The 18,623-nt window shown below is 37.1% G+C and overlaps 1 protein-coding gene across 1 annotated transcript; it reads right to left on the bottom strand.

Moving 5' to 3' along the window:
- Positions 1 to 2,570: 2,570 nt before the first annotated feature.
- LOC135463701 (F-box only protein 16-like) lies at positions 2,571 to 18,429 on the bottom strand. Its single transcript, XM_064741095.1, has 8 exons — positions 18,232 to 18,429; positions 15,705 to 15,740; positions 14,887 to 15,093; positions 13,836 to 14,000; positions 8,768 to 8,934; positions 7,850 to 7,964; positions 6,403 to 6,646; positions 2,571 to 5,232 (listed from the first exon to the last, which is right to left on the bottom strand). The coding sequence occupies exons 1-8, from the start codon at positions 18,301 to 18,303 to the stop codon at positions 5,171 to 5,173; spliced, it is 1,068 nt and encodes a 355-aa protein (XP_064597165.1). The 5' UTR covers positions 18,304 to 18,429; the 3' UTR covers positions 2,571 to 5,170.
- Between the last annotated feature and the right edge of the window lie 194 nt (positions 18,430 to 18,623).

Below are 18,623 nucleotides of genomic sequence, written 5' to 3'. Positions count from 1 at the left end.
CTGCATCAGTGAAAAGTGTTGACTGCTTCTTTCTTAATTGGTATCAGCCGTATTTATTGTGTATTACTTCTTACATGTTCCTTCGGGAACTGAGCTGATTTGAAAATGGGTCTTGCGATTATAAGTTATGAATGCTGTACGATTTAAAACTGTGGATCCCCTTTTTCACTTATACTTAATTCAAAGTAATCTTTGGTATGTTTTATACTGACTGATTCTATTTTCATTTATATTATGTATTTCGCAGGTGCAGGTACCCTGTAATTTCTTTATTGTCTCAAAAATATATACTGAATTCTTTTCCTGCATAAAAAAAAATTCTGAAATATAAATGCATTGCATATGTGTAATTCTGTTAACTGCACCACTTTTTCATCGTGATCAGATTAAGTAGAAAATTGATGTACGAGTATATGGTGTATCTCACTTGATTATGGCTTCACTGAGGTTGTCTCGAGGTATATCCGTCGAAAGGAGCATACCCTGTTTCTACATCGTAGGACCGGCCCGGATAGCACAGTTGGTAGAGCGTCCGCTTCGGGACCGGTAGATCCAGGATCAATCCTTGATCGAGTCACACCTAAGACTTTAAAAGAGGAAGTTGTAACTTCCTCGCTTGGCGTTCAGCATGAAGGGGATAGTGCAACGACTGGTTGACCCGTATCAGTATAATGGCTTACTTGCCTTAGGTAAGTCGTCTCAGTGAAGCTGCACTAAATAAAAGAGCGGTGGAAATCCGTCCTGCAAGGAGGCACATTACACGTACATGCACCCTAATGATTCCTTCGTCGTCATATGACTGAAAAATTGTTGAGTACGACGTTAAACCCCAAGCACTCACTCACTCACTCTACATCGTAGGGTTTAATTCGCCCCATTTTTGATGTGGATCATTTGTCCGTCAGTTTTCACTAGAACACAGATAGGGCGAGAATTACCTGGCATATCTGAAACAACTCTGACTGGATGCATATAATTTTCACCTTAACAGATCTACCGGTATGTACTTTTTATAACCATGATAATTAATATTTTTTCCGTGTCTTTCATATGACTTGATGCATTCGGCATAAAGATTCGTGTAATGTAAATCATAATCACAAATGCATGCATTGAATTGAAATAAGTCAGGCTTTTGTGAAATGGCATAGTAACAAGTCTTTTTTCATATAATATACATATCTTTACATTTCAGAAAAATAATTAACTTTTGCCTTTTTACTGAATATTACTAATTCAGGTTTACCTCATACCCATGTGAAATTATCTGATTCAAATAGAGCATAAATAAATGACTGATACTGAATTATTCAATTAGAAAAGTTTCTGTTTCGTTACAGGTTTTGCTCTGGTGAAATATAGCGGGAAAGGAAGTAGTCATCAATGCTTTTTTTGTGTGTGTATAAATAAATTAAGAGTCTGAAGTTAAACTGTTATTTGTTTTAGTACAATGTACAGGAGTGTTTTAAAATTGCATGTGTGTGAAAATAGTTAAGGTTTCTGGATTCATATTCCAGCATTATATCAGATCATCAAGTGCGCAATGGCAACTTGGTAGTCAGCCTAAGCTATCCAGAATAGCTTGCGTAAGCTACGTCAGTTATCTAATGCTAGCTATCCAGGCTAGCTAATTGCTTGATGTAGCTACCCTGGTGAGTTTGCTATGGCTTGCGCAAGCACGCTTTGTTTCAAATGGGAGCTTATGTGAAGCTTCCTGCAAGCTCGCAATTTTCAGCGATCTAATTAGGATTGCACGAGCAAGCATATAGACCATCTAGTTCAGCTTTTGGGAGACAGCCAGAGTAGTTATGGGAAGATAGTCTGGGTAGCTAGTGCAAGATAACCAGGGTAGCTGTTGCAAGCTAACACAAGCTAACATGGGGAGCTAGTGGCTAGTTAAAACTTCAATTCGCTTGGCTGGTTGTTACAAGCTTAAATTTTCATTAGTCCGCCACTTATTCTATCGTCCCTCCAATAAACCGCTCCACTTTCGTTTTTCCAGCAGATCACTCCATCGTCTTTCCAAGGAACCACCTCATCCCGACACTAATACTTGTTTATGGGTGCAATATTACAGTGTGTGTAAAACCTAGATGCGGAATCGCATTCGAACTAACTTTATTTCTAAATGTATAGATACCATGTCCGGCAGTAATTTACTTATCTGACAATTGTATTTAGTAATGCTCAGAAATTTAATACTAACGCGATAACCGTCACTGTTATGAGTGGGGGAAACCGAAGTGCCAGGAGTAACTCAGACCGTTACTCAAGGGGTGATATGTTATATTGGTGGAGGGCAATGGACCCTCAATAGACTTCATGCAAGGCAACACAAAAGTGAACGACTTAGAGAATGAGATCATGAGGAAATAGACATATAGACACTCGAATACCTGAGAAATACACATGGGAAGCAGATAAGACGTTGGGGAGAGGGGGGGGGGACAAAAGGATGAGGTTATGGCAAACTGACACAGGGAAACCCTAAAGAGACGGAAGGTAACCTGACATACAAAAAAGAGGAAGCTTTAGAGAAACAAGGGTAATTCATCGCACACTGCTATTATACAAGTGTACATGTATATGCAAGACAGTATGTAGCGTATTTGAAATATTTATTTAATTCTACTTGTACATAAAAATGTAAATTTAAGTATCCAACAATATGATCAGTACATGATTCACATAAAAAAAAAACTGGTTTTTGTTGATAAATGGAATGTGAAGGAGTTGTTTCTTTTCTTGATTTCTCAAAAAGTACATAACCTCTTATGTAAGTGTCTAAAAGCTCAAATCGCTCCTATTTACTTTACAAGCCAACATTTATGATACATACACATGAATGATGTTGCTTGCAGACTGATTCATAGTCACATTAATAACTAACCACGCCTAATCAAACTTTTTGTTTGACCCACAAACAGGGACGGTATCAACGATATATATATAGTTACCCAATCGGTTGGTAAAGCCCTTCCACTGATATGCAGAGCTGCTCACCCTGATCCATTTGATTGGCAACAGTCTACGATGGGTCGCCTGATCAAATACCAGCTTGTAAAGCTGAGAAGACAATACGTCTGGACGGATTAAGGTATATTATAAGTATGCATAGTTATGCTCAACTACTATAATGTAGACTGCAATCAACTGGATGGTTTGCATTAGACATATCAGAAACTAATTCAATTAACTCGGGCAGGCTCTAAGCTCACAATCCAGGACTTCCTGAACTCGCTGTTCGTCACACTCCCTTGTACTGCGCGGGTAATTTATATCTGCCAGATAAGGAAGACGTAACTTAAATCGGGGTTTAAAGGCAAATGTTAGTCAGAGATTGCCCTAGTTTCCTGTTTTTGCCAGTGCAAGGAAGGTAGCAAATAACACGCATGCGCTTTAAAACCTGATTTATTGGCCGGTTGTCAATAGACAAAACCTGGGGAACCTGATTTTTCCCCATTTCATATTGCCCTATTTCACCCCTGCTGCACATGGAGGGAATTAACAATTGCTGGTTTCTTAGACTACCATCTGGCTTATAGTGAAACTATTTCAATGCTTCTGTTGTTTCATTGTTGTGTTGAAGTGACATGATTTCAAAAAAACAAAAAAATCAAGACATATATACTAGAGAAAAAGGCTCAAAGTGGTACAAAAAAATAAAAAGCATTCAGAATAAGCCAAAGTGAATAAAAGATATACGAAGACATAACGATTAAATATTTGAACAATTTGTATAACTGTAAATATATAATGTGCTAATCTGTTAAAAATGTATACATTTACTACATGTCGCATTGAAATGATAAAAAGGCTTCAAACTGGGCCATCACATACTGATGCTGGGCTAGACCGGCATGATTCCTTCTCAACAAGGATATGGCTGTATACACTTACATCAATATTGAAGTGGACACGGGAAGGTCTGCCAGCAGCATGTGGATCATTATGGGTTTCGCCTAGGCTCTGAACGGTTTCCTCCCCCATAATGGTGGCCGCCGTCGTATAAGTGAAATATTCTTGTGTACGGCGTAAAATAACAATCAAATAAATAAATAAAGTGGACGGTTAGTTTCATATACATCTAAGCATAGATACATAAAACATTTAATTATCAAAATTTCTTATACTGGTAGCGATATATGCCAACACCATGATGTTAAACTATTTCTATGTACATGTACTACATTGTTAGAATTGAATGTTTGAGTAGAATTATACACAGCTGCATTTACTTTCATATATAACGGAGTATAAATTTTTCTGTCTTTCCATTATGATTATTTACACATGGGCACACCTGTGTACATCCTGTTTACATCGCAGGTCAATTGAATCGGATTATATACTTGAGTTGGGCAAACCAGTCATCAGCTTTGCCACAAAAGCTTGACCACGCATTACGAGACACAGCTCTAAAAACTGTGTCTAAATATACCTTTAGCAAAGATCGTCACAAATCTGCCAACGGATCATAGCAGATTTGAGCTGCACAACATATATGTGTTAACAAGTGGACTTCAACAACACAAGGGTGTAAAAACAAACTCATCTACAAAATTCCCCGCTTATCGCCTAATATTGATGATTAATATTCCCTCGAATAGAGATAAACATGTGGATGTTAAATTAATATAGCACTTCAAAAAAAGTATCACGTGCTGGGAACATTAGCTCTACCTTCTTGAATGCACATGCTGAATAATCATAACACATTCTAATCACAGCTCAGCTGTAACATTGTTTGTGTAGGAAAAAAGTCTCACACCTCGCCCTGTACTAATCAAAACTTTTTGCACAAACCTACAGTAAAAATTAAGCTGAGGACATTAATGAAGGGCCTCCATTCCATATGACACCGACACATTTCATCACTGAGCCAGCTAGTAGTCTACAGGGGTGGTAGATCCAAAAATTATGCTTCTACCTAAAACAGTTTATGATACAGGTAGTTTGAGAACTACTGTCTCTTGTTGAGAACAATTTCTATTTTCTGACTTCAACTATATAAAAATTACATGTCATTCCTGCAGAAAAAAAAAGATAACTGTACCTTATTGACACTGATGTTCTGAATTTTCATAATAAGTTTCAGCAGCAGGTACAAGTATGCTAATTTAACCTCAATTACCACAGAAATAGGGAATTAATAAATTTAAAACAATGATCACTCATCCTCCTCGTCTGGCTCCGCAACTTTCCATGGCTGCTGAGGGAACATGGGCGTTGCTGAAAGAGGAGGGTTAGACAGGGTCAGTATAAAAGTCCCTCAAAGTATCAACGTGGCAGATTTCTTTTTTTGTGAAATATTAGCACTGTATTATCATCATAAGAGTATCCGTTTTAATTTATTTGATTGGTGGTTGTTAAAAAAAAAATAAACTATATTATACTTAAGTTATATCGAAAGTTTGGTGAAACAAACCTTAAAGGGGTGCAGAATCGATTATGACTGGGTAGTGTGAGAGATAGGTTAGTCCAGCCTATACTTTACCCAAACTGAATTTTAGGTATGGTACATTTATTCAAGCGTGACCAAGACTAGAAGATTTATCCCACAAAACTCTATCTCCACTGTCAGCCAATGAGCGTTGATTCCGTATTCCTTTTAGCAGGCACAGCCATTTTTTTTTATCTGCTTGGTAATTCTAAAAATCAACTTTTGATCCAGAATTCTCACGAGACCATGGAGTACGCCATGTTACAGAAACCGGAAACACGTCACTTCATTCGTACCATCGCACATATATGGCTACAGGGAAAATCAATGTTTGCTTGATGTCACAGGAAACAACAGCCTTCTGTGGGGTTGCGGAAGTAACTCCTGTCACATTGGTTAAAATTGATAACATGTTGGCACCTCTATTTTCTCAATCATGTCAACCATGTGTGGTTTTTATTTAGCTTAAACTGTGCTATCTCGGTTACGCGAGATCACCGAAAGGTTAAACCTTCATTCACTATTTGTTCATGCATAGTGTGTTTTCTTTTAATCGTGAGCTTAAGGATTTTTCAGTTGATATGATTATTAATGATTTCATATTAACAATCCCAAAAGTGTTTTTATCTGTCTCACTGGAGTCACAGCTATTTGGTTAATGGGATATGAATAAATGAAGTCCGTTGAAAGTAATGTTAACTTTCCGTGGCTAAGTTCATTTTGAACCGTTAACATGTTTGCATGGCATCCAGAATACTGCATCAAGTAGCCTTTATGGTGAAATAAAATGACACATTTCTATCACACCGACAGAAGACACAGTTCAATCCGGACTCCGTTTCACCAAAAAATTGATTTCACAAAAAAATTCTGTGGGGAAAAGACAGACGAAACATACAACTCTTCTACGGAACAAAGCAACAGAGTTACACGTATGAAGGAGCTACTTTTGTCCTTACTTGGTGGGTCTCTTGCAGACTTGGATGGAGTGTCCTGAAAGGCTGACTTCGTAGTGGGCTGGGTTGTGGCAGACAGCGGCCGTCCCGAGTGAACCGTATTCTCTTTGCCATGGCCTGTGTGCAACCCATTGGTCTTCATGTTAGACTGCATGGAAAACTTGACCGTGTTGTGATGGACATTACTTCCCCACTGAGGCCGTTCGTCCAGATATGACAGACCAGGGGGTGCCGTTTCTATCAGTCTCTGAAAATACACATAAACACAAATTTCTTGCAAATGTTTGAGTCAATGTGGTTTATTTTGAGGGTGCCTCATTAAGATATTTAAAACGGAAAGCGATATCAACGATGTCAAATATTCACTCATTATACCTAACATTTTTCACAAGTCACATAATACAGGAGGACTGTTTTTACTTTAAACAACAAAAGAGTTCAAACTCAAAACTCACCTATTACATGTATATTCAATCTAATCTAATACAATGGTGGGCATTTTGGGGGGGGGGGGAGACGAAACCATAGTGTTCGGTGTAAACCATTGTGCTTTGGAAAGATATTGATCAACTTTCCCACATGTCATATACAGATATGGAGTACTGGTGGAAGACAAGTGCTCTTCAATGGACATTACACTAACCTAATTATTCTCATTTTTGGGACACCTGGTCTGCTCTTTTCAGCCAAAATACAGATAATTGTTGTTTTTACATGGTTAATCCGCCTAATGAACAACATATTCACATCTTTACTTTCCCCAAAAACTGTCAGAGAAATGTAATTATTTGCTTTCAGCACTACTAATAGCAGTCCTAAAAATTAGAAGAATTAGCGTACACAAAACGTCCATTTTAACTAGAGGAGGTTAACCAAATGTACTGTTTGTGCTGGCTGCTAAAGGCTATGTTTTCTCTGCCTCATACTGCAAAGGGAGAGGAAAAGAACAGCTCTCTAGCAACTGGACTTCCATCATTTATTTATCTATCTGATTCATGCTTCATGCCATACTCAAGAGTATTTCACTTATACCACGGCAGCCAGCAATACGGTGTAAGGGGACCGGGCAGAGCTTTGGGAAAACCCACCACCATCTGGAGGTTGCTGACAGAACTGGACTTACATCATGTTACTGATGTTACGGACACTCTGACCAAGCTTATTTTGTCACATCCCACAACCCTGAATGAACATCCCACCCCCCAGGATCACGCAGCTGTCTTTGACTAAACTTCAAGACAATTTATTCCACCAAAAAATGCGACTTATCTTAATACACATCTTTTTGTCCTAATACAAAGAGTTATCTTTCAGATCTTTATGACAAAAATAAAAATCAGTGTTTAAATTGAAATCTAAGTTCAGGAATACTATAAGTTAAAACTAAGTCTGACTTAATTCTGCACGTGAGACAGCTTCATAATCCAGCCTCTGGGTCATTGACACTTACAGGAGCAGACTTCGACCGTTTTGCCTTTGTTAGCACATTGGCACCTGTCTTCACTCGGCTATGAGCATTCTGGGTAATTTTCTTGGCCTCGTGGCTGTAATATCCTCTCTCTCTTCTGTAGGAAGAAAACAAGAAGTCAACCTCTTAGACCTACTTCAGTTCCATGAAAAATAGAAATAAGTTATTGCATTATCTGTATTAAAAATCACTATAATGCTCAATTATTTTTGGGGTCATCTTTCATTTTAATCTCCATTTTTCATATAATTAATTAATTATTTGATCAGTATTTAATATTGTACTGAAAAACCTTTCCCTCAATTATATGTTGACAGTCAGATATAAGAGTGGAGTAGCACAGTTGGTAGAGCGTCCACTTCAGGAACGGATTGATCCTGGGTCGAGTCGCACCTAAGACTTTAAAAGAGGAAGTTGAAACTTCCTTGCTCGGCGTTCACCATGAAGGGGATAGTGCAACAACTGGTTGACCCGTATCAGTATAACGGCTCGGGCGGGGCAGCTTTCATGCCTTTAGTAAGTCGTCTCAGTGAAGCAGCACTAGATAAGGAGTGGTGGAAATCCGTCCTGCGACAGGGAGGCAAATTATATACACCCTGAGGATTCCTTCCTCATCATATGACTTAAAAATTGTTGAGTATGACGTTAAACCCCAAGCACTCGCCCACTTACTAAACCATCACTACTTTAATTCTTCTAAAATTTGGGACAGATATTAGTAGTGTTGAAAGTAGAATATTTCTTTACCAGCCTTTTGGAAAAGTATGAGTATGTTGTTCATTAGATGGTCTAACCATGTGAGAAAAGACAAACTCAATATTCCTGCTAGAATTACATACATATTTCGGCTAAAATGAGCAGACCAGGTGTCACAAATTTGAAAAGAAATGTGGTACTCACAGCTTGACCACTGAGTTGACAACATCATCATTGTCCAGAACGTTGTTTCTCCAGATGTCGGTGGGTTTAGGGTCGGATCCTCGCCACGGTGGAGGGCAATTCTTGTTGCGTGACTTTGGAGGTTTCCTGCTGCGGTCTGTGTTCAGCTTGTCTAAGTCTAAATGAGTCTGAAGGGAGAAAATTGCATCAGGAAACCAATTACAGGAAAACAATAGCAGAAGGTGATCAACATATACATAATACAAATACATCTACATGTGCTCTTATTCTTCACACTTTTCTACCACCATTGCATAGCAATATTTTGAAATATTCTGAGAGAACTGTGGGGTATCGAGAAATATCGAGCAGTTTAATGTAGCATTTTTGGCGTCATTTTCATAGTAATTGAATACATAAATTTCTCTGCAAAGAATGTTTTAGTGGTTGAAAAGGTTGAAGATTTACAGTATATATAGTATGTAGTATGTGAAGCTTCTCTAACTTAACAACAACAATGTACTTTCGTCCTCCGAGACCACTGTCAGAACACACTACAATGTCAGTTTTGTGACAGTTTTACATGTTAAATTTTTTTCTCGAAAACAAACAAAAATTTAAAAAATGGCCCCATCTGGTTACCCTACTTCCTCAAGCTTTCCGCAATGTGAATGAGGAACTTTCAGTGCAATTTATTCATGTGTCCAATTTGAATTGATGGGACAAAACTGCACTGGTTGGGTTGGCCAGTTTCAGGGCTTCGCAAAAAGTAGAAATTTATCAGTCAACACTGAATAATGCTTTCAGAATATACTTGAATAAACACCTTGCAAATATGCAAATCAGTTGAACAATTACAGTATTTCAGCTAGACTAGTTATGTCACAGCTTCAAATCCAATTGAGGTTAATTTGGCTGCATGTGTACAAAGTGTTAAAAATTCTGACGAATAGCATTAAACATTAATGAAACAAAATACATACATGTAAATGTTGCTAGAAATGAAAATGGAAAAGTGAAATCATGAAAGTAAATATAGTTACCAGGGGTCAGAATGTTTTGGTCATTCACTCGTTTTTATGAGCTCAAAATAAAAAATACGTGGGAAGGTAACTTGCCAGCAACTTGCAGATAGTCGTGGATTTTCCCTGGGCTCTGCCCGGCTACCTCCCTCCATAATGCTGGCCCCCGTCGTATCAGTGAAATATTCTTGAGTACGGTGTAAAACACCAATCAAAGAAATAAATCAAAATAAAAATGAAGACATCAAATGGTGCTAAGGTCATCATAAAGATGACTATGTATCATGCAACTATTCCTAATGTTAGACTCCTAAATAATTATTCGTTATCTCTTATCCACTTCCGTGTTGTTTTAATTTGATGTAAATAAAATCTAATACATTTGACACTTTTACATCATGTCTGATGACTGGCAGAAGTGTTTGTTGAAGTCATCACTTTTAAAAATACATAACATTTTAAAACCTGGTAACATCATTACAACTTTTCACTTGATAAAAATACAATTATACACATATCACTCTGTGGTAAATGTGGTATACTTTGGGAACATGCATAGATGTGATCAAAGCACGCATGCAGGTGAATAATATTAGCTTAACTACGCTGTCTCTGTAACAAAATACACAAATACTGTTACCCTAATTTGGGGTGGGGCGTCAGACTTCAGCTCACACATTTATTTCTATTGCTATTTTTTCCAAAGTTTTCTAAATAACCATAATACAGTTATGTAAATGTAGAATGCTTGAAGATTTAGGGCCCAGTTTCAAAAAGGGACAAACAACATTTGTCATACGATATTTTGTACATCACCGTATCATTTTGTACATCACCGTATCATTGTCGCATCTGTGCAATTATTGTACATGTTTGACATCTTCATGACACTGGGCCCTGGAGTTTATAATAGACAAGGGTGAAAGACTTTAATTTAAATGAGGTTGTATGTACTCTACTACCAGCTACAATAACCTTTCATGAAAAGTAATACCCAGCCTGTTTGGGGACATAGATGTTACCCTACGTTGCAATAATGTGTAACTATTCAAAGCCGAATGTATTGAATAGATCTGAAATACAAGTCAATATTTGAAAATGTTTTCCATTAAAGAGGCTAAGCAAGAGATTTTAGGCAAAATAATTGCTTAGCCCAAATTATCGTAAATTTGCCCCAGTAATTATCTTCACAAAATATCAGCCTCGTCTGTGAACGTTTTGCCTTTCAAAATCAGTAATGAAATAAACTTTATAACGTTTTATAAGTTTTTCAAACTTAAAAATTATTTTACCACTATAAATAGTACAGGTACAAGACTCTGAAATGCAATAATCAGATCTGATAAGCGATTCCATATTTTTTAAGACCATCTTGTTTCAGTAGTTCTGTTTTTTCTTGTCTTTTATGTTAAAACTGACATTGTCACTGTGCAAAAAAAATTTAATAAAATTCAAATCAAAATGATGCTTTCCGAGAGCTTTCGAGTCTGTGAATGAGAGTTTTTAAGCCTGTGAATAAAAGACAATTATATGACAATTAAATTTTTAATGGGTAAACCATCACATTTTCGTTCAATTTACTTATTAATTTTAATGCAACTTGATTTAATAGTTTGTGTGCCCAACAGTTTTGGAGCCCAAATGTTTGCCGGAAGTAAAATGGCTCTAGAGACATGACCCTGTTTATGTATGACAAAAGAAGAATGATAAAAGAAATTTATATAACAACTAAATTTTTTACTGGTAAACCATCATATTTTTGTTCAAGTTACCTTTAAGTTTTAACACAGCTTGATTTAAAAGTTTGGGTGTCCAACAATTTTTGAGGCTAAACGTTTGCAAAAACTAAAATGGCTTTAGAGATATGACCTTGTTTATGTAGGACATTACATACAACAAAAAGAGTCTAAGCACTTTTCAAATGAGGTGTTTTCAAAAATGTACACCAAAAATTTTCACGCTTGTGCATGTTGTCCACAAAAAAATTAGTATTACTTCCTGGTTTCTTTACAGATCAGTGGTAGTAGCAGTTTCAATACGACCTCATTTAATCAGATAGCACGGGTGAAGTGAGCTAATGTGATGACATTTGAATACCTCTTGCTGCTCACAAAGCTGTAAGAGAAACCTCTGCAAATGAAAACAGTATATACGCCTGTACAGCAGTTTGTCTTTGTCATCAACGGGCTGCCGTTGCATGATCTGTTGTCTAATGGCAATGCAAGACTCATTTACTTTAATTCCTCAACATTTTCGCATATGAAAAAGCAACTTTCAGTGCAATTTATACATGTGTTCAATTTGAATTTAGAGACAAGATTTGATTTTTTTAGACTGACCCATTTCAGAGCTTCACAAAAAGTATAATTTTATCAGTCTACACAGAATAATGCCCTCAGAATTTTGCTAGAATAAACACCTTGCAAACACACAAAAAGGTTGAAGATTTTACAAAATTTATATTTTTTCATGTACATGAAAGAGGTCATTTCCAACTACCGCCTCTGTCCCAGTATACATGTACCTGACAAAAAGCCCGAGTATTTATTTATTTTATTTATTTGGTTGGTGTTTTACGCCATACACAAGAATATTTCACTTATATGACGGAGGCCAGCATTATCGCGGGAGGAAACCAGGCAGAGCCCAGGGGAAACCCACGACCATCCGCAGGTTGCTAGCAGAAAAAGCCTGAGTAAAAGCTACAGCTGAACTCTTGATCTTAAGTTGCTTTGGATTCAAAGACAACATATGAACTTTGACGGCATTTGTCAAGAGTCTTACATTTGGAGCCAGCCTAGTGCTTATATATGCGAGGCCCAAATGCAAAGGCCAAGAATAAAAGTATTCCATGTTTTCATTGGATGTAATGGTGTGAAGGCAATCAACTCTAACTACAGTGATCAACCAAGACTAATCTGCTTGTACAATTTCTTGTAACTACTTTAAAATCATTCCACTTTGCTTCTGGGCACAGAGAAACTGACAAAGTATATGGTAATGTTTTTCACAGTCCCATATGTTTTAGCATGTTTAGTACTGAAATAAAGGACAGATACCTCATGTAAAGGGAGGTAAATCCTGGAAAAGGGAAGTAGCGTATGTATTAAGAAAATACAGAATACGTACTGTCCATGTATGTGTTGGGGAGAGCGGGTGCATGTTAATATCACTGTGTGTAAGATACTTCATTCGATTTGTATGCTGTTAGAACAAAGGATACGCCTACAAGTAGTACAATTCAGGGTATTAAGAATATGAAAAGGAAGGAATAGTTAAGGATAGGAATGGAAAGCTCAAGAAGTTATTATTACTTAGTTGATTGGTGTTTAACAATAATGCCATCCTCAATTTAGTTCAGTGTCTTTACACAGGTTTACGGGTGAAGGAAACGGCCACCCTTTGCCAAAAACCTGACAGACTTCCTGACTTTAAGCACCAAGTGAATCAGTTACTACTACATGGACATTGTCAATCCTGAATCGAGTCATACCTAAAGCCTCAAAAGACTGAGCAAAAGGCTCTGGTGGAAACCCATGACCATCTGCAGGTTGCTGGCAGACCTTCCCATGCACTCTACTAAATGTGGTTGACACTGTACATATACTGCACTAGCACAACCAGGCTTTTGTCTTTGTTTTGGAGAAATTGTGTGTAAAAGACCAGGAGTGGGATTAGTTACACCCAAAATCATTCTCCCCTGATTTTTTGTCTGTTATCATAACACCTATTCCTGGTTTCCTCCTACCATAATCATGGCCGCTGATGTGTAAGGGAATTATTCCTGAGTATGGCGTAAAACACCAATCAAATAAATCAAATAAATAAACAGAACACCTTTACTTTGTTTCAGGAGTGCTTTAGGTTTGGGAGTGTGATGGCACACCACAAATCTAAAGGCCTGCACAACTCATAGTCTTTTTCCGTTTCCAGGGATTCAATGAAAATGTTGCATTTGTACATCTACCTGTACAGCCACTTAAATCAGGTAAATTCAGAATCCGGGTAAATTCACAAAACAGGTATATTCACAAAAAATCTTAATAACATCAAATTGCAATACATACCGATGGGCGAAGGACCTTTAGGCTTTTGATATGCTCGATGTATGTTCTCTTCCATGCTCCTGTCTCGTAAGGGCCAGGAGTGAAGGGCACATACCAGCCTAGGCGCAGACATTTGGGCATCCACAACTGGTCTAACTCAGACAGAAGCTTCCAATACCAACACACCTGAAATATCAAATCTGTTTATTTAATGGAATTGTGTTAAATGCCTTATTAAAAAACATTCCATTTCTGATATGTATTTATTTATAACTGTTTATGTAATTCATATTAAATGTCTTATTCACCAAATTTTCACCAGACATGCTAGATATTGAAAAATATGAAATTTATGCCTTATGTACAAATCAAATTATAACCTCAAAATTACTTACAAATACTGGCACAGTCAGTACACATGAGTATGGGGAAGTTCTTTGAAAATTGAAATTAAATTTAACAGGCAATTTCCCGACAATTTGAGACTTTTTAGGTTACCCAACCAATATGCCATGAACTGGGCAACTCTTAAGGGTATCAAATATCCTGTTTGGTATTACGACCCAATCAACATAAGAACTGAGGACGTCACCATGATATGCGATCCACTTGCAAACCCTTATTCCTCAACTTTTTTACACATGAAAGAGTAAATTTCAGTGCAATTTTTGCACATTTTTAATTTGATTTTGGGGACAAAACTACATTGGTTGCATTGGTTAATTTCAGGGCTTCACACAAAGTATACAAACAAAACATACTTGCAAATATGCCAAAAGCTTGAAGAATTACAGTAAATGTGTGCACATCATATCTTGAACATCTACATACTTTGACTTCTAAACCATAACACATACATGTTACTGCAAAATACAGATTTAGCACAGAAGGAGTGGGTGGGGAGGGGGGAGGTGTCTCAGTATCTTTGAGACGCCCCATTCTGATAAAATTAGCATGGTAGAGATATGGTAAATAGGAAGAAATTGGACATGAGATGGCCTGATTTCCAATTCTGGCTAAATCTATGCTTCTTTGACTTTCATGGTATCAGGTATGGTGCATTATACCATACCTGAGAACACCTGCACAGGCTGCGAGGGTCCAGGAAGGAAAATATGTAGATACTGAGGAATCGTGGCAATGAACGAGTCAGGTCATAGTGCATTGTGGGACATTTCTCCTGCAACAGGTCGCGCGTGAACTCCAGCTGTTTAACCTTAGACTTGTCAATCAAATCACCCAGCACAATTTTCCTCTGCTCACTGTTCCATTTGTCAAACTGAAATAAATCATAAATTATCAGCAAATATCTGAAGGAGGGTACCATGTCAAGCATTTGGCCCAAAAAAGTGCATACTTAGATGCAAATGTAGATCATAAAATATCACTTTTGGTGGTGAATTAAACACACTGCTTTCCGCTAAGACACCACAGGACATGTACCTTTCCAAACAAACCTCAGAACACTTTGATAAGATCAAACCAACTGTCAGAATCATGCAAAAAGTGCAACTTAGTCATGGTCAAAGTTTTTTGCCATTTATACATACATACATGTATACACAGTACCTTAATGTATTGTTGTACTCAATGACCATGAGTTTCGTTCGAGACTAACTCGCCCATTTTTCCTGATTCTGAGAGTTCTACTGGTTTTAGAAAGCTGTTTTGATATGTGCTTAGAACATGGGATGATTTTCCACTTGAAAAGTTTCAGCACCAATAATACTATTCTGTGACATTTATTCACATTTGAAAATGCAATTTTGTGGGTGAAATTTTGAGTCGTCCAGATATTTCATTAGCATGGACTGTGCAGTTCATAGTGCAGCTGAATATCACCATACATAAACTGAGGGGCTAAATAAATACACACAAATGAAGACTTACCCATTTCCCGACCAGAGCTCTTCTTTCTTCAAATAACTGAAGAATAACACTAAAATAGATTAATCGGGACAGTAACCATATACCACACATAATCATGATATGTTTATGATGTTAAAGAACATAGAAAAGGTAAAACAGTACAATTTGAGGTTACATATACACATAAACTGTATAATAATAAAAAAAAAATCCCGTACATATATACGTTGCATGCACATGCTTACCATATGTAAATACTGACTGTATCTCTGTACTCAAGCGAGTCAGGCATGTTAAAGTAAAAGAAAGCTAAAACAGGAAGTAAGTTTCATCATACAGACCACTAAAAACTATGTGTAAAAATCCTTACATTTATTTTTATTAGATTTGTTTAAGAGTGTTGAAAGGCATTCAAATATCTGAATTCGACGGTGGGCTTTATGGGTCATACTGACGGTGTTTAGGAACTCACCAGAAGGGAGGAATTTTTAAGAACATTATTTCAGTAATCTTTTCACTCATGGTTTAAAAGAGTTATTACAACATTCAGTGTTATGATTAAAGCTGGAAAAAAAACTTCTGATAGTATGGTCCATAAAGCCCACCTTGGAATTCTAAGGTTAAAACAGCTTTAACTCTCTTCACCAAAATCGAAAAAAAATAAATGAAACTATATGTAGGCATAGTTTTAAGCTCCTGTATGATGAGGCTTACTTCACATTTTAGCTTTCTTTTACTTTAATAATCTCCCCTTGTGAAGCTGTCAAACAAGAGTTACCCACATATCGCATCAAAGCTCAGCATGCCTGTGTACAGACTCTATAAATCAATACACATAATACTTGTTGTTTAAATTTACATGTATTTATTCACATGTATTGTATATGTGTTAACAGCATGTATAGTGCACACTGGGAAAGTTTTTGCTGACATGTATTATAACCATGATAAGACTGTGGGTTTACAGGTGAATGGAGATTCTACTTACCTGTACCTGCTAACTTACAAACTTCTCAAGGTCAGATACAAGAATTTTTATGCTACACCCTCTTTTATTATTTTTTATTATTTTTTTTTTTTTGGTTTTAAACAAAATGAATCCAATGCTGCAGTGTACATGAATATGAAGGTCCAGGGAATTTTAAACTGCAATTTTTGAAAAACCTTTTCAATTTTGATTTTATACCTGTAATCCTGGAGTCCTTTTCATGGATGCTGCTGAGCCTTGGCTCTAAGTTTACTCTGATTCTTGCTGTGCAGCCTCAGCATAACTAGTACTACTGATTACAATAATGATTTTATATACTCCAACTAGAGGCGGTTTTGAACACATGACCATCACCCCGATAACCCTTAATGAGTCGATGTACAGGGCGTTACATATATTTTTGGCACTTCTACGTCTAGTGTAAAACAAGTGTATTCCATACGCTGCATACTTCTCACTACAGCCACATCCAATGTTGTTGTTTTGAACTCCTGTCAGTGTCAATAATTTAGATGCATGCCGACCTTTGTAATATGGAACCTGATTGGTTCATGAATCACGTGTATTTATGAATGAAAGTTCAGGGATTTGAACAGTTAATATGGCTCATTAAATCATGATGGTGACATGAATAAAATACCCAAAGATAGGTCACAGATGTTTGTTTTTTTAAATCAGCATAGTATGTAAGTATGTATACTTGGGGTTTTACATCATACATAACAAATTTTCAGACTTATGCTTGGTGTCAACAGCAGAACATTTGTTTTACTCATTCATTGGACTGGTGTTTTACATCGTATTAGAATAAAAAATATTTCACTTCAACAATGGTGTCAGAAAACCAGGCACAGCCCGGAGGAAAACCCTTGACAGATGGAACCAGTACCCTATTAGCGCTTCCAATTCTTGGGTTGGTCGAATGTAATTCTGTGTATTTTAGGGTGTAAAGTCTTTCCTTCCTTCCAGCCTGCCATTGTTGGTGTACAGGTGTATGCTTTGTATCAAAATGATGGAAATTTAATTGTCAAAACTTTGAATAGGTAATGAGTTTTAATGATGGAAGTTTGATATTCTGGGCGGGAGGACACAATGAGACAGGTTGTGATGAGGCTGTGAGTGACAGCATCTTGGCATTTCTAGGTAGGCCTACCCCTCCGAGCTGCTGGCATAGAAAGGTCCACTTTTTGACAGCCAACCTATGTCAAGGTTTTTATGGATGCTTTTTCTAACAGACTGGACCAGGTATTCATCAAAGCTTACTGGCCACAGAATGTTTGGGGGTTACAACACTATAGACGTTAACATTGTCGCTAGTGGAAAACTAATACAGGTCTGAGGCCAGATTGATAGAAGACCTTCCCATCTACATTAACAGTGGTAAATATCAAAAGGTTTTCAAATCAGAAGGTTTCATATAACAAATAGAAAAGATTGCTGATTTTCCAACAAAATCCTTTCGTCAAGCAGATTACTAAAGCAACATGTCTAACGATGATCTGCTTCTCGTTCCAGCTGTCTAAAACATGAACCAACGGGCACCTGTCAAAAAATACGTACCTTGTTGTTCGTGCCTTCGTTACTAAGTGGCGTCCAAGAGCTTTTCAAGCGATTCTTCGCTATCATCGACATTTTGAAATGGAAGCAAATTTCTGTAAACTCCTGTGATTAGAAAACAGGTATTAAAAGCTTCAGCGGATGAAAGTGTATCGAATTTTTCGGGCGTTGCTTAGGCGTGTTTTGGGACTCGGTTGCCGCTTTCCTCCATTTTGAAACATTGCCAAAGGCTTCTGGGAGCTTAAACTAATTAAAAAACTGAAGAATTAACTGACATTAGCTGTAGTGGAACATAAATTTTTTAAAAAATGCTAAAGAAAATAAGCCACAATTGTTCGAAATTTGTCATATCTAAACATCTCGCATTTTCTCATAGACTAGAGAAGTAAGATCCC

Source organism: Liolophura sinensis, chromosome 3 (genome assembly GCF_032854445.1).
Source record: "Liolophura sinensis isolate JHLJ2023 chromosome 3, CUHK_Ljap_v2, whole genome shotgun sequence".
NCBI classification, from domain to species: domain Eukaryota; kingdom Metazoa; phylum Mollusca; class Polyplacophora; order Chitonida; family Chitonidae; genus Liolophura; species Liolophura sinensis.
This window is presented reverse-complemented; position numbering and strand designations above follow the sequence as displayed.

Coding starts and splice junctions, on each gene's coding strand:
- LOC135463701 (XM_064741095.1), bottom strand. CDS start 18,303: ATGTCGATGATAGCGAAGAATCGCTTGAAAAGCTCTTGGACGCCACTT. Junction 6,647..7,849: donor AACGGTCGAAGTCTGCTCCT/GTAAGTGTCAAT, acceptor GTGTATTTTCAG/AGACTGATAGAAACGGCACC. Junction 5,233..6,402: donor GTCTGCAAGAGACCCACCAA/GTAAGGACAAAA, acceptor CTCCTCTTTCAG/CAACGCCCATGTTCCCTCAG.